The 15,697-nt window shown below is 42.2% G+C and overlaps 1 protein-coding gene across 2 annotated transcripts; it reads right to left on the minus strand.

The window, feature by feature from the left end:
• Nucleotides 1-175: 175 nt before the first annotated feature.
• On the minus strand, nt 176-13,826 carry ptena (phosphatase and tensin homolog A). Of its 2 annotated transcripts, XM_049600099.1 has the most exons (10): nt 12,918-13,826; nt 8,808-8,892; nt 8,645-8,689; nt 8,500-8,543; nt 8,055-8,293; nt 7,575-7,716; nt 5,626-5,694; nt 4,891-5,057; nt 2,708-2,989; nt 176-1,299 (listed from the first exon to the last, which is right to left on the minus strand). In XM_049600099.1, the coding sequence occupies exons 1-10, from the start codon at nt 12,994-12,996 to the stop codon at nt 1,114-1,116; spliced, it is 1,338 nt and encodes a 445-aa protein (XP_049456056.1). In that variant the 5' UTR covers nt 12,997-13,826; the 3' UTR covers nt 176-1,113. The 2 variants fall into 2 exon arrangements, with proteins under 2 accessions (XP_049456056.1, XP_049456057.1); XM_049600100.1 differs by lacking the exon at nt 5,626-5,694 and having other exon boundaries at nt 12,918-13,825.
• Nucleotides 13,827-15,697: the final 1,871 nt, after the last annotated feature.

Here is a 15,697-nt window from a genome sequence, read left to right on the forward strand (position 1 = left end):
ATTGGCCTTATTGTTTGATGACAACTGCTTATTGCAAAATTAATTTTCATTCTGCATGACTTTGATTAAGCGGAAACAGCAAAAGGGAGAATATTACATAAACCTCTGATGTAATTTTCTGGGCATGACTCAAAGCACAGGGGAACCCCATGCAGAAGACACATCTCAAAGCTGGTTTCTTTAAGAAAAGACAACATTGCATACATTTATTAGGGATGGACGCCAATTCCAATACATGCAAATCACCATTGTCCTTTAAATGTAGTGTTGACATTATTGCAAACACTTGTCTCCCTGCTGTTTTGTGTATTATATTTTTATTATCTTAGGATAAAAAAAAACATTAACAATTACATGGGATGCCTTGTTCTGCATAATTTAACGTATACACAGTGGGAACAGGAATGGCAATGCTTTAGACATCATCACAGCCTCTTCATAACCCCGCCCACCCCAAACCCACTGCCCGCATGCAGTTTGCACTGCACAAAGACCAAAAGTCACGTGAGACAGCCTGCAAAGAGCACAAGAAGCATTCACAGTAAAGGAGGATAGGAAGGAGGATAGGATGGAGGGGAGGGAGAGTAAAAGATGAGAGGAGAAGGAGGGGAGGAGGAGGAGAAGAGAGGGAGTGAAACAAAGTGACTGCAGCACTGGCCTTGGTTTAGACAGGAGAAGGAGCAGCATAGTCCTAGTATATCATTCTAACTTCTCCCACACTTCAACTCCCGTCTCCTGATTGTGGTAGTCTTTCCATTGTCTTTGACACAAAAAAAGTTTGTTTATTATGCATGTATATATGTATATACATATACGTATGTATATAGATATATATAAACACATTTTTATAGCTACAGCACCTTTTCCCATGGGGCAACAGTGTCAATACCTCGCACATGGTACATGGCCGTGCCAAAGAAAAAAAGAAAAATAAAAAATCAATATATTGGTCAGGATATTTATCTTTTTTTCCCTAAAATTGGCATTTGACATGATGATATTCTATTGCCGTCTGGGGGAGGGAAGGGACAAAGGTTCTTCTTTTGAGTTTATATTCAAGTTTTCTCCTTTTTTTCTGGTGTATAATTTCTTCTTTTCCTGTTTAAAAAGAGTTCACACTTTTGTGATTTGCGTGTGGTGCTCTTCATCAAAAGGTTCATTTTCCGGATCAGAGTCAGTGGTGTCAGAGTATCGATAATGGTCTGGCTCATTGTCGCTAACGTCCGGGGTGACGGATGTTGAAGTGCTTGCCTCAGAATTCGAAGGCTCCTCCACGGTTTTCGTAAAATACAACTTCACCTGCAAATTAAAAGGAGACTAACTTCAGTCTGTGAAATGAAGTAATATAAACAACAACTATAATGACTAATTTGACAGACTACAAGCTGTTTCACATCAAGCACGGATTTTTATCTGAAACATTTGCACGAAAATGTATAAAAAAGAACATTCGTGCGGGGTAAAAATACTTGGACAGACGGTTCGAATTGAATGGATTTCAGCTTGTGTATTTATACACCAGTCAGCCAAAACATTAAAACCACTGAAAGGTGAAGTCATTAACACTGATCATCTCCTTACAATACAGTGTTCTGCTGAGAAACCTTGGGTCCTGGCATTCAAGAGGATGCCACCTGACCCTCTCATGGCAACAGCCCTCCCCGATCGCGACATGCCACACTCCACAAACTGCTCAGGAATGGCCTGAGGAACGCTATGTAGAACCTAAAAGGCGCTGGCCAATCCAACTAAGCTTCTGTGGGACATGTTGGTAGCCCACCAGACAACCCACAGGACTCAAACGATCTGCCGCCAACGCCCTTGTGGACACCACAGCACACCCCCAGAGGTACTGTGTCCACCATGGCCCTACCATGAATCAGGGGCACCTCTAGGGTACAAGCACATCCCACAAATGCTCAATCAGATTGGGACTGGTCTACTTTGGAGGCCAGGTCAATGCTTTGAGCTCTTTGTCATATTCCTCGGGCCGTTCCTGAGCAGTATGGCAAAGGTCACTGCCATCAGGAAGTGTCATTGCAATGGCCTGCAGCAGTGTTTGGGTGGAGAGAGCCAAGTGGCGTCCACATGAATGCCTAGACCAAGGATTCCCCAGCAGAACAATGTAACAGTGCTCAATGTCATTCACTTCACCCACAATGATCAATGTATGTTTGACCAATGAAACCCTTTGTTCCAACTGATGTCACATCTCCAGGTCAAAGCCCTTTCTGCTGAAATGGGACAACATCTTATCAATTTGGTTTCTGAACGCCCAATACTGTACCACGAAAAGCAACAACCAAATAAAGGACCATAAATGGCTTGAGTTCGCCCAGCAGCTGGGACACAATCAAGATATCAATGTAGCTACTATGCACTTGCTAGCTTTACGTGCTGGTCACACAAAACAAGGCTAGCCACAACAGCTCACATTAGCCTCAAATTTGAGGTCGATTAGTTTGTGTACTGTGTGACTAACGCTAGCCCATCTCTGTATGGATCTGTTTTTGTGGGCCCCATTTAGGAGGAAATCATGTTCTCTTCTCACAATAAGCCATTTATTTATTTAGGACAAAAATGGCACAGCAATGCAGATATTTCACACTGTACCCAGTGTGAAAAGTTGTCACATTTTCACATCGCACAAACGGCTTTCACAGACAGTTAATCCTTTCACCAGCTAATATCCAAATTAAATCCTTACCTTGAAGTTTGGCGAGAAGTAGCGGTTAGCTTTGTCTTTGTTGGCCTTGTCCAAGTCGTTCTTAGTGAGCGTCAGGATGAGGTAGTCCCTGTCCCGGTCGCTTTCCCTGCCGCTTTCCCTGCAGCTGTCCCTGCACTCGGCGCTCTGCGGCTGGCCCTGGCCCGGTGCCGGTACCCCCTGCTGGCTGTCTGCATTGTTCACTGCCCCGTTCTCCATCTTGTCCCCGCTCTCCTCTGGTCCAGGTATGAAGAAGGTGTTCACCCAGAAGTGAAACATTTTGTCCTGGAGGGCAAGAGGCAATGAGAGAAGAGATGTGATGAGAAACTGGGCAAAATAAAGAATTCAAAAGAAGCTTTCCACAGCTGCGTCATTCTATATTTTTCTTGTTGTCAAGAAATCTCAATTAAAAACTAAGTCAAAAATGGGTTAGTCCGTCTCTCAACACTTTCAAACTTCCCTAACACGTCTGTGACACTCAGCGATGAGCCCATTTGTTTCTGCTGAATCCTTAAAAACTGCTCACAATTAGTTCAACTTAGTTTATGAGCTTTTAGCCACTGTCGTTTTTAGCTCTAAAACATGAGTAAATAAAGCATTTGTCAGAGCCTATTATGAACCACACATACATTTGTTGCATTAGTATTGATGACTGCAGGGCAGACCAACTCAAGAAACACTAGTGTCCTGCTCATGCTAATAAAGGAACATGTAAAGCAGTGCAACAGTGTGGCTAATCGGTGTGTTTTTAATCATTTTTAGACAACAAAAGACATCTGTGGGACGGAGCAAAACGCTTTTATCAGGCTTTTGCAAGTAAATAAATACTATACTTATGGTTTCTCATATGGTACTTCATGATATTTGTTCAAAAAGAAAAAGACAAGAAAAAGTTACCAGCCTTGTCCTTTAAAAAAAGCGTAATTGTTGGCACCCAGCTAGGTGAGAAAATGCTCAGTAAAAAGCCTGCTTGTTGTTCTTTGACCTCACAGACGTCATGACAACCAACAGCTAAAATAAATTCTTAATGACTGACAGAAACATGTCAAATCAAAGGGGACCTATTATGCTCATTTTCAGGTTCATACTTGTATTTTGAGTTTCTACTAGAACATGTTTTACATGCTTACATGTTCAAAAACACTTCATTTTCCTCACACAGTCTGTGCTAGAACACCTGTATTCACCGTCCATCTGAAACTCTGTTTTAGCGCCTGTCTCTTTAAGCCCTCCTCAAGAAAAAGCCCAGTCTGCTCTGATTGGTCAGCGTTTACAGATCTTCCACATCCACACTCATGACGCCTGTACAGTCATTGCACCTGGGAGATTGACTGTAATGGAGTATAGCGGCACTTTCTACCATGAAAAATCACCAATGAAAGCTCCTACACCAAAATCTTCAGAACTAGACATTTAACAGCTGGAATATGATTCGAAACTGGGGGAAATTAACAACATCAGCAACCAAGATTACATGCTTCCCTGACGTTAGCATGTAGCTACATGCTTCCCTGACGTTAGCATGTAGCTACATGTAGTGTGGACATGTACAAAATATTCCGGTTTTTGCCCTTGTTCCGAAAAAGACAATATTCCCACTCGTTCATTTTCTGTAACTGCTTATCCTGTTGGGGCTCATGGGGGCTGGAGCCTATCCCAGCTGACACTGGCCGAGAGACAGGGTACACCCTAGACAGGTCACCAGACTATCACAGGGCTGACACATAGAGACAACCATTCACACTCACATTCACACATACAGCCAATTTAGAGTCACCAATTAACCTGCATGTCTTTGGACTGTGGGAGGAAGTGCTGACATGGGGAGAACATGCAAACTCCGCACAGAAGGGCTTCCCCACCCTGAGGTTCGAAACAGGAACCCTCTTGCTGTGAGGCAACAATGCTAACCACTCCACCACCATGCCGCCCAATATTCCTACCAAGCTGTTTAAATGTCTAATGAAAATAAAGACTATATTCTGTTTACATGCAGTCATGCATACTGCGATTAACGTGCCCTAACATGTCGTTCATCACATCAAAATATGGAAATGCTGAACCACTGAAGCTGCTTGTCATTTTGCATATTTGCGTCAAAATAAGATTTACTTTTACCTCATTATTTTAAACTTTAGCACATATAATATGAAGACCCTGAACACACAAACACCAACACGACTGACCTTCTTCATCATCTTATTCTGTTTATGGAAGAACTCCACTTTGATGTCTCCACAAACGGGCAGCGGCTGGGGGAATTCAAAAAACATGTGCTTGTCCTCGCGCCGCGTGTGAGCGGGGTTCGACGTGTGAATCTTCACTTTCAGCTGGTACACCACAAACTGGGGGTCTGCAAAATAAGAGTCAACGTTGCACCGGAGGGGAGCAAGATTGTGAGACGTGTGAGGAGGAGGAGGAGGAGGAGGAGGAGGAGAAGAGACAGGAAAAAAAAAACCAAAAGAAGAAGAGTGAGTGAGTGACAGGAGGAGCAGGGAGTGAATCAAGAGAGCAAGACAGGTTGCCAGTGTTATTACATGAGTTTGACAAAAGGAAAACAGCACAGCACACCACCACCTCACCCCTCTGAATATAAGTGGAAAACATTATATTAAAATTAAGGAGGGGAAAGGGAAAGATCACAAAATAAAACACCCAAAGAGACCCAGAACCAGAGGCATACGACCCTATTCTGATAGACAGTCACCGTTTGGTCTTGCACCAGCGCAACACGTTGCAAATACATGAGTTTAACCCTTCCTTCAGGGTGGGAGTGGTGTTGGCAATGACTTGCCTATAAACTAGTCCTATCCTGCTAGGCAACATGTCTACCTCTGACTGCTGCTCCTGCCTGGTGGATCTCTGGGGCCATATAAAAGCAAATGAGTGAAATGATAATAATGGATGAAAGGCTCATTTACCCCAATGCCAATTCCCTTTCTTGAAGCCCTGAGGGGTCGGCTCGCTCCTGTTTTTAACGGTACTGTCCCCTTAGAGAGAAAGAAGGAGATTATCACAAACAGGACATGGCTGGCCCGTCAGGGGCTTGACAGCACAGCAGGCACAAACACAAGAGCTCTGCACAAATATTTATAGATATTTTGCATCTTCATAGCTTTTCCTTTTTCTTTAACAAACAAACATACAGAAGCTTTAAAGTAAAGATGTGCGTCCTAAAATGTTTGACCTGGTGTGATGTGAGATACACAAAGGGGAAGGAGGAAAAAGGGGGAACTTGCTGACGACCACAAAAAAAAAAAAAAAAATTAAAAAAAAAAAAAAAATCAGTTGTCTTGGGTGTGCTTAAAAGAGAAACGTGTGGTGTGGAGTTATTTGTGACAGCTTTATCAAACTAGCGTCTCTTCTTTTACGGCTGTGTTGAGCTGAAAACCTGAGGCTAGAAAAGGGTGATGTGTGTACATGTATTGAGACGTCAAACTCAGAATAGGGCCTTTTTCAAGGGAGTGTTAGGAGGAAAGAGAAGGATCAATACAGTTCAGGGGGTTTTCAGTGCGGTCAGGTGTTAAGGGTGAAAAAGCAAGAGATTTAAAGGAGGAGAGATTTTTCTGACCGACAGTTAAAAACTGCAAAATTAGGATACAAGACAGGCACAACATTGAGCTACTTAAGACACATTTCGAGGAGGAAAAAACAGGATTATTTGAGATAATGTGCGAACTATTAAACCCATCTGACAGTAAAACACACAGCATGGACATGCACAATAAAAATACTTTCATTATCTGCTCAGAAACTGTACCCAAGGTCTGACAAATGTCTCCGCGGGGAAATATTAAGTTGAATAAATCTGCTGATGTGGAAAATCAGCACACCTTTAAAACCAAGCTTGCTCTGAGTCCGACTGCTATGTGTATGTGTCACTCTGCCACTGAGCGCGGGAGACAACAAGTGCCACTGTTTGCATACGCACCATTTTACAACAAAGTCATACCACTCAAGCTCTGAGCAAACATGCAGTGATATGTAAATACTCACGACAGAGCAACTGAAACTAACTACAGTGACTTATGAACACTTGAGCGCTGCGTTACTGTATGTAGACATGAAATCACTGCAAAAAATATTGAATTTTTTCACAGACTTGATGTTATTTCCTGGTTGTGTGCAAGTAAAGCACATAAAGTTACACTGTACTGTCCGGTGTGTGCGCACATATACTTCCCCTGTGCAAGGCTGTAAGTGCCCTGCTCTGTTTAAACAGTGCATGATGTTAATTCCTCTGAATGCTGTGCACAGAAAAGTATTACACAGCAGAAAATGAACATATAAAAGCAGAACCTGACTCCTATAAAAGCCTATAAAATCTTTTGAGGAAGCTAGAAAAATGGCTAAAATGCACAACTTAGCAAGAGTTCGGAGGATTTTGAGAGAGTGAGATTATTAGAAATCAATTTCTGTTTCCATGTGCTTTTCTTTAGCAGGAAAAGCCAGAGAAAAAGACATCCTATGATCCTAATAACATCTGAAAATTTCATTATGACAGACAGAGGAGGATCTGATTGAAAGTCTGATGTAAAGTGGCCCGAGAACGAGCTGGCCTCATTGTCAGCAGCGAGGAGAGGACTTAATCAATAAGAAGCTGCCCTTGTTAGTCAAAAGGTCCAAAAATACCGCAGCTGAATTCAGCCACACTTGATTTAAAAAAAAAAAAAAAAAAAAAAAAAAAAACCCGGCGCAGGACGACTCAACTCTACCACAGATGACCTGCTCTGTTCTCTGGTGCTAAACTGCAGCAGCGTGGGTGAGCCCTACAGTGCACAACACATCCAAGGCTCTCGTTCCGTTTGAACAGCGGTGAGCATGCCTACGCCCTAGTTTGGAGTTAAAGTTGAACATGAGCGTGACTCACTGCAGGTGCCCCCGCTGAACATAGGGAGAGTCTCGAACACCATTTTGTGGAAGAGGAGCGCCACCGGCTTGTACTCTAGCTGGTTCTTCAGTAGGTAGCTGTAGTAGTAGACGTAGCGGCGTTGGCTCGGGATCGTTACTCCCTGCAACAACAAACAGCAACAGTGTTCAGAGATCTTGAGCATGCAAAGTGATGTTCTGTTTCCTGTGTTACTAAAAATGACTCAACTATCTTGATAATCATTTGAGTCACTTTTCAAGCAATAATGCCAAATATTTCTGGGACCAGCTCCTTACAGCAGAGGATTTTCTTACTATTTTCTGCTATGCATCACATAGATCAGATATTTTTTTTACAATTTTCTGACATTAACTGGACAAAACAGGAAATAATCTGCACGCTGATGAATAATTAATCATTAGTTTCAGCCCTATTTGCAACAATATGTATGAGACACTTCCTCTCAAACCAAGACCTCACCTTCTTGTCCCTTGTCCTGACTTCTCCGTAAAAGTCAAGCGCTTCTTGGGCCTCCAGGAATTTGCCGCGATGGAGGAGATAGGCGCAGATCATGACTCCGGTCCGGCCCTTCCCAGCCTTACAGTGGATGGCCGCCACGTGATTGTCATCCTCGCTGAGCCACTGGTCCAGGTCTTCACAAAACGGCTTAATTAGCTCCAGCTGAGGAGGGTTGTGGTCTTCGAAGGGGTACTGTGCAACTGATGCGTGACGGGATGCAGGCCCACGCAAAGTTGTAACCAGAGAGGAACAGAGATGTGGACACAGAGCAGACGGGTCAGAGGAGACAAGACAGGGAGGAAGACATCGGCAGACATTTTGTGGGATTTTATCGACCTTGTGTGTCATCAGGCTTTTAGGTCAGACTTTTCTTTTAAAGGAGGGGAGAGCATCTAAAGCAGCCTACCTCTGCAGTTAAATTTGGCAGCATCGTAGTGTCTTTCTGCGCAGCTGAAAACGGGAAGAACAAAATCCAGTTAGCGAACACACAGAGGAAGTTATTAAGCGGACAAAGCAGCAGTTCAGGTGCGAACAGAATGTGAAACACTTACAGGTTGTAGATTTTGTAATGGTTTTTATGCTTTGAATCCAAAAACCTGTTTGCAGGAGAGAAGATATTATGAAATCATCTGCCAGAGCAAAATGAACAAATATTCTCTAATAAAAACGCTTTTCTCTTACATTCCCTTTTTCTATCACCACATAACAACTCACCGTACTACATCGTCTATATTGTTTCTGTACACGCCTTCGAGTCTCTCTGCTGGAAAGCCCATAGCAATGATGTTTGGGTAGATATCTGTTCAGGCGGGGGTCAAGGAAATGTACATTGTGCATGACTGTGGAAATCAAGCCCTTTCAGAAAAGTAGGCATGAAGGCGGCTTCATCAAAGCTCCCAGCACCAAATCTTTAACATCAAGTATAAGTAGGTCTGCCTATGCTTTCAGCAGCTGCGCAACAAAAAAAGAAATGCATTTCTTTATTTAAAAGAAGTTACAATCTATAAAGAATTTGCCATTAGAGCACAATTACAAGAATGCAGAGCCGTGCAGCAGAGCGTTAAAAAGTTTCAGCCAATGTCAATATGAGGGTGTCACTGTAGTTATGGATAGATGGGAGCACAGACGAGGGGCGCTGATCAGTGTGTGTGTGTGTGTGTGTGTGTGTGTGTGTGTTGTGACAGATGGCCTTGACAGTGAGAAGCAGGCAGAGAGGACGGGAGTAACAGCGCTCCTGCACGAGCCAGGCCCACATGTGGGTGCACGAGGAGAGTCTCCGCTCTCTGACCTGCATTTATTTTTAGAGTCCAAAGTTATATTGGGATGATTGCAAATGTTCGGCTTATCTCTGTTTCAAGCTTGGCTAGAGAAATTTGAATATATATATATATATATATATATATATATATATATATATATATATGTATATGAGATCAAACGCAGGCAACATGAAGACGAACATGTAGGAAAAAAATAAACCAAAAAAAAAAAAAAAAAGCCTTTGTCTTGTCACGTACATGTTGCACAAGCCACAGTGGGTGGTTTCTGTGACACGCAGCGATGGACAGGACACAAACGGAAAGCAACAATTAATGAACCACACACACCAGATTCCACTACAAGTTTCACTTCTGGTTGCACCACCATACTCCTGCTACACCTGTCTGCCTCTGAAGTCGCCTTACATCATCGACCGGGGGTCCGTGTTTCCACGCAGCATAGTGATGGAAAACGTCGCGGCCAATTACATGCAGACATACATACAATCTTAAAGGCACACATCAGCGTCATGTTGCGGGGAAAAGAATAATTGAGTTGGCACGCATGTCTTTGAGGCTCAGCTGCAACGCCTACCTGTAACTGAAGTCTGCTTGTCGCTATAAGCTGTGGGATTTCACACTTTAACCACTGACTAAAGGGCAACCTTTTCTTACACTTCCTGTGCCATGGTGTCAAAAATAGAAAAGCTGAATATTTCTAATTGGATGTGTCTGTTTCATTTCGAGCGGGACTTATTCTTCCAGAGTCAAAGCACTTTTTAACTGGTCAGAAAAATTTGACACAGGCATTTGACAACCCTGGCTTAGCTGGTGTGCACACACACAAATACCTGCACATGCAAAAACACACAAAAACTGCCTTTTTCATGGTACACTCGACTCACTGTGCAATCAGCAGACCTGCTAATATAAAAAAAATGCTGGAATCTAGAACAAGTAGACACATACCCAGAGATTAAAGCAATTTCAAACATTTTTAGTAAGACAAAAAATAACAAATGACAATCTTCAATAAACCCCTCTAAGAGGAATTCATTATGTGCCCTAACGTAGCTGTATGCAACTGATGTATGCTCAACACAGGCCTTGATGCATGAATTCAACAAGCCCAATAGCAAATCTATGGTATTATTTGTATACTGCCAAACTTCTTCCCCACAGCACACAACAGAGAAGCCTATCTGTACATACTGTGCCATAATCCCGTCTATTAATGCCTCAAAGACCTAATTAAGAGCCAAATACAGCTTTTCTATGCTATGTGATGGGCTATGCTAACCCTCGGACCTACTGGCAAAGTGATTGCAGTCAGTCTATTCTAAGTGTTTTTAAAAAGCTCCAGAGCTCCCAGGAGAGCCTCAACCCAGGGCATGGGGGGCTTGGTCTCTGCAGCTGGGAGGAAACGCACATACGGGACCCCCGACGGAAGCTCCAAGTAGGAGGAAAAAAAAAGAAAGAAAATCTGCCGTTTCAGGCACGCCTTTTCTTTAAAGCCAGCCCTGCCTCGGCTCTATGCATACGCCAAATCCACAACTGAGAGCAAAGAGGGAGAGGGGGGGAAAGGGAGAGTGGGAACCGGCGAGCGCCGAGTGAGGAGGGGGGTGGGGAGGACAGGAAAGGAGGAGAGCAGAGGAAAGGGGGCAAGCAGAGGGAGGGAGAATTAGAGTGGGAGTAATAAAGAAAAAGAGCAAAGGAGAGGTGGTGGGTTGAGAGGGTAACAGAGGGAGAGAGCACTCAGACGGCAATGCTGATACAAGATCACTGGCAACTCTATTTTAAGGGCAATTCCCAGAACTGTGATACTGCATTACATAACTGCAGAGAGCCCATATTGTTTTTAGACGCCATGCCAAAAATGATAAAAGGATGGTTAGAAAGGGCCCACATCTGAACAAGAGGAGACTTCAAGCCGAAGAGAGATGCTACTTTTGAGTGGTGTGCCCCTGTCACACCTGCACAAAGCTCTAGAGGCACAAGTCCTGCCACAAGCTTCACCACATTAGAAAACCAGGTGAGAAGCATCTGATCAAATACTGGTGATGCGAACGCTTTGGTGTCTGCAGCCACACGTACATCCCAGCTGACACTTCAGTTCAATATGTAGTACTGAGTCAAGGTAACTAGCACTGAGCTTTACATTTACATTTTTCTACTAAAGGAAAAAGCTACTCAGCGACATTATCTACATAGTGCAACAATACTGATGATAACCAGAGCAAATCATCCATTTTTTTTTACATGCTGTATGGATCCAGACAGGGCTGCAACTTGGAAAAATCTTAATTATCGATAAATCTACCAAACACTTTTCTTGATTAGTCGCTTGGTTTATAACATAGCATCACAGTGTCCCAGAGCCCAAGCTGACATCTTCACATTTCTGTCTATCCCATAGTCAAACACACGAAGATATCCAATATACTCTCACACAAGACTAAAAAGGAATTATGAAGCTGGGATTTTTTGCACAAAAAATACCAAGAGCTGTTAAAATTGCTGCACATTTGTCGTGTCAACTGACCCGTCTATTGATGACTTGTTACACTGAAAACAGAAATATCAAACCCAGGGGGCAAAAGGCCAAAAAGGTAGCTTGAAATCCTGATACACACTCAAGTGTATATCTAGCTATAACTATGACCCGCTCTTGTTACTGTCACACATTAGACTCTGCATTCACCGTGAACCACATCAGTGTCTACTCTCCAGTTTGTCACCAGCCAAAAAAAAAAAAAAAAAAGTACAAGCACCAACTTCAGTGCCAGAGATACTGCACTAGGGAACCAGGTCAACTATTATCAGTGGTAATAGATGAGAAATGAGTCCTGCAGAGGGGCCTGAAATAGCAATTCTTAAAGCTGGAAATGATTGTCTCTCCATAAAGGGGAAGGAAAATGTTAATTAGATTTGCAAAGACTTGCTGAGATCCATCAATGAATACTCACCCACAGAGGACACACAGGTGAGGTGAGGCAAGGTGAGGCTGAGCCTACATCAGGGATGTTACAGCCTTTACAGCTATTTGCATCATAAATCAGAAACCTAGCATATAGTGATCATACACATATTCCACCCTGATGTATAACCATGAAAAATATTAATTAGGAAGACATTTAGAGATGATAGTAGACATCATCTACCTGGCTTCAAACACCTACTGATAAAAAAAACCTGACTTAATGCCACTAACAATTTCACAACCTCCAGCTAGGTCCACCGCTGGGTGCCTGGTATGCAGCTTACATGCCCTGTCATTTCTTCAAACACACACACATATGTGCAGCTGAGCAGGGTTTTTCCAGCTCTAATATGACTGTGACATTTATGCGTGCTGGTTTGACAGATCCACCATCTTTCAAACATGCTGGGTGACAGCAAAGCTGCGCTGTCTGACCAACTAGCCAGCTAGCTAAGTAGCAGGGAAGCTAACCCTCACGTTACTCCACTGACATTCTGGTTCCAGTTAAACCACTCAAAGCAACTAGCACACATTACTGGTTCGTGTCCCGGCTGCTGTGGGAATAGGGAACACAGGGAAGGATACATGTTAAGTCCAGGTCGAACCCATCTTCTTGATATCTCCTTTTGTTCCGGCTGACCATTTCTTTTAAAAGCGAAGCCATTGTAGCATGACAGGAGTCTATATGGGGTAAATTATGAAAACAGATTTTTCTAGTATTAGCTGTCTGGTCGTATATGTCGCAGTCAGTGGGTCTGCTCCCGGTCGCTGGCTGCTCTCTGAATTTTGCAGGTCCTCACAGAGACGTGCTAGCCAGCAGAGCTAGCAGAGGCTGTCGGAAGGATTAGAAAGGCTTCCTCTGGATCATAAAGACGGGCCTTGCTCTGCTCCTCCGTGCAGGCCCGACTTTCCCAATCCTGCAATTCGTCTTGCAAATTCCCCCGATTAAAATACATGCAGTTGTCCTTTAGATGCCAGACACGGTCCAAAGCGATGGCTCAATCGCAGCCGCCGCGATTGACAGCGAGAGGATAGAGAACTCACCGGTTCCCGAAACCCGCATCCAGTCACTCAGACGTAGCTAGCTCGCTAGCTAACGAGCTAGCTAGCGCAGCTAGCTAGCAACAATAGCTAATGCTACCTCCTTTTTCGATCCAAAAGCCTCCTAACGATTCAACATTGTCATCGACTGATTGCCAAGAACACATCTGAAAAAAAGTGACAGGCTCCACCTTAGATGTATATGGACTATACAAAGATCAGAAATGTGCACAGATTGGTTTGACAGTTCCGTCCCGGGGAATCATCTTCTTTTCTCGCTCCTCTCGCTCCAGCTGAACTCTCAGGCTCCCTTCATGGCCTCCACCGAAGGAAAAAAAGAAGGTAGAGCAGGCTGGGATTTTAGAACAAATATCCCACCGCCTTCACCATATAGTCCCACTGTGTAATTAAAACCGGCAAAAGCAGCCTTAACTCATGTTCTTTCAACAATTAATATTAGATACCGATTAACAACAACTCGCACGTGTAATTGTTTTAACACGAAAAAGCGCAACAATGGAGTTATTTCGTGTCTCTGGCGGAAGGATAAAGCCAGTCCGCATGCGACGCTCCCTTCTGTCAAAGTGATCACGTGTGGCTGTAATTAGGGAAGTTTCCAACATAATGTCACTTTTCGCGGTTTAAACTGTCATTTTGGGCAATATAAAATATACTCTATCGGTCCATGAGACATTTATTATATTTAAAATGGAAAATTAATACGCTCTGAAATACACTCATTGCTATGTTCATACAATCTCCTTAAATCACTACGAAATCATAGCAACGTTAATTGGACCATAGACTGTAATGTTACTGCTAGGCATAAAGATACACTTATATAATAATAATAATAATAATGTAAATATCATTACAATTTTAAAACACACACACACAAAAGTAAAATAAAATAGACTAAATAAAAAATATGGAATGCATCCAAAATATAAAGGCTCTCTGAAGTAACTAGTGAGGTATAGGGTTTCATAAGGTTTCGATCAAGGCTATAGCCATGGAGTCAACATTGGGGGGACCAAATCTGCCACCCCGAACTAAAAAAAAAAAAAATAATAATAATAAAAATCTAATTTTAAAAACGTATTTCCTTCTATATTAAATTATTAAATTATTTATCATAAGCAAATACAGCTATAAAGTATATTGTACAAATGAACTGTCTACATAAATGACACACGCACATAAATGACTGACACTTTACTCAGGCTTCAGTGGGCTTTCTGACAAGTATAATGCATGTAATAAAGATATTAATATTAGTTGAATACACCGATGAGCTGTGTTCTGCTGAGGTACGGCAACACTACTTGGACAAACCACGTGCAGAACTGCAGTACAGTACCAGAACCAGTTGTAATAAAAATGGTGATTTGTTTGATGTTTATAATTATGATTAAATTTGAGGCAGCACTGAATTCCTGCTTGTCATAGAATAGCATTTATATATATATATATATATATATATATATATATATATATATATATATATTTTATCAATACATGGGTGGCCATTTTTAGCATATGAGTACACCAAGGGGGATGTGTCCCCCCCCAATATATATTATAGTTACTGCCTTGGTTTGGATTAGATCTAAAATTATTAAAGATACACTGGTCCAGCTGTTGAAATGTAATTATTTTCTGGTTTTGTGGGTCCTTTATGATTGTAACCTACACTGAATATCTTTGGTTTTGGCCTGTTGTAAAGAAGTCACCTTTTTGTGATGGGAATTTTTCCCTGTTTTCTGACAAGCTATAAACAAATTGATTACGCAAGAAAACCAATTGGCAATTATGCGATAACAATACATACTCATTAGCTGCAGCTCAGATTTTTCAATTCTCATCAGCAAAAATCACTTCATGTGACTACAGTATGTCCTGCCTCTCAGGAAATGGCTTTGGAGACCCATCATTGCTGAATTACATATATTTTTTTACATTATTATTAACAGAGATTTAACATCTATTGATTAATAACCTGTTACACACACATCTGCATTTTCAACATTTAAGTAATCTTTGTAAATACATAAATTAAACTAGTGCCTCTCATTTTATTTTTGAAGTTGTGCTTGCACAAGTCTTTATATGCTGCCATTTATGTTTTATTTTTATTTCAACAACTGAGAGAAGCCTTGTGAAATTTCATTTTAACTTAGTATAATAACAATAAAGATCATTCATTCATTCGTTAAAACTAAACAGCACCAGTCACAGAATGAGACGGGCTTCACATCTGCAATGAAAACTAATAAGGACACAGTGTCTCCTAATGACCTGTGCGCACACATCAGCTACATCTG

This window comes from Epinephelus fuscoguttatus, linkage group LG16, assembly GCF_011397635.1.
Source record: "Epinephelus fuscoguttatus linkage group LG16, E.fuscoguttatus.final_Chr_v1".
Taxonomy (NCBI): Eukaryota; Metazoa; Chordata; class Actinopteri; order Perciformes; family Serranidae; genus Epinephelus; species Epinephelus fuscoguttatus.

Coding starts and splice junctions, on each gene's coding strand:
- ptena (XM_049600099.1), bottom strand. CDS start 12,996: ATGGCTTCGCTTTTAAAAGAAATGGTCAGCCGGAACAAAAGGAGATAT. Junction 8,294..8,499: donor TGCCAAATTTAACTGCAGAG/GTAGGCTGCTTT, acceptor GTCACGCATCAG/TTGCACAGTACCCCTTCGAA. Junction 7,717..8,054: donor TCAGGACAAGGGACAAGAAG/GTGAGGTCTTGG, acceptor TTGTTGTTGCAG/GGAGTAACGATCCCGAGCCA.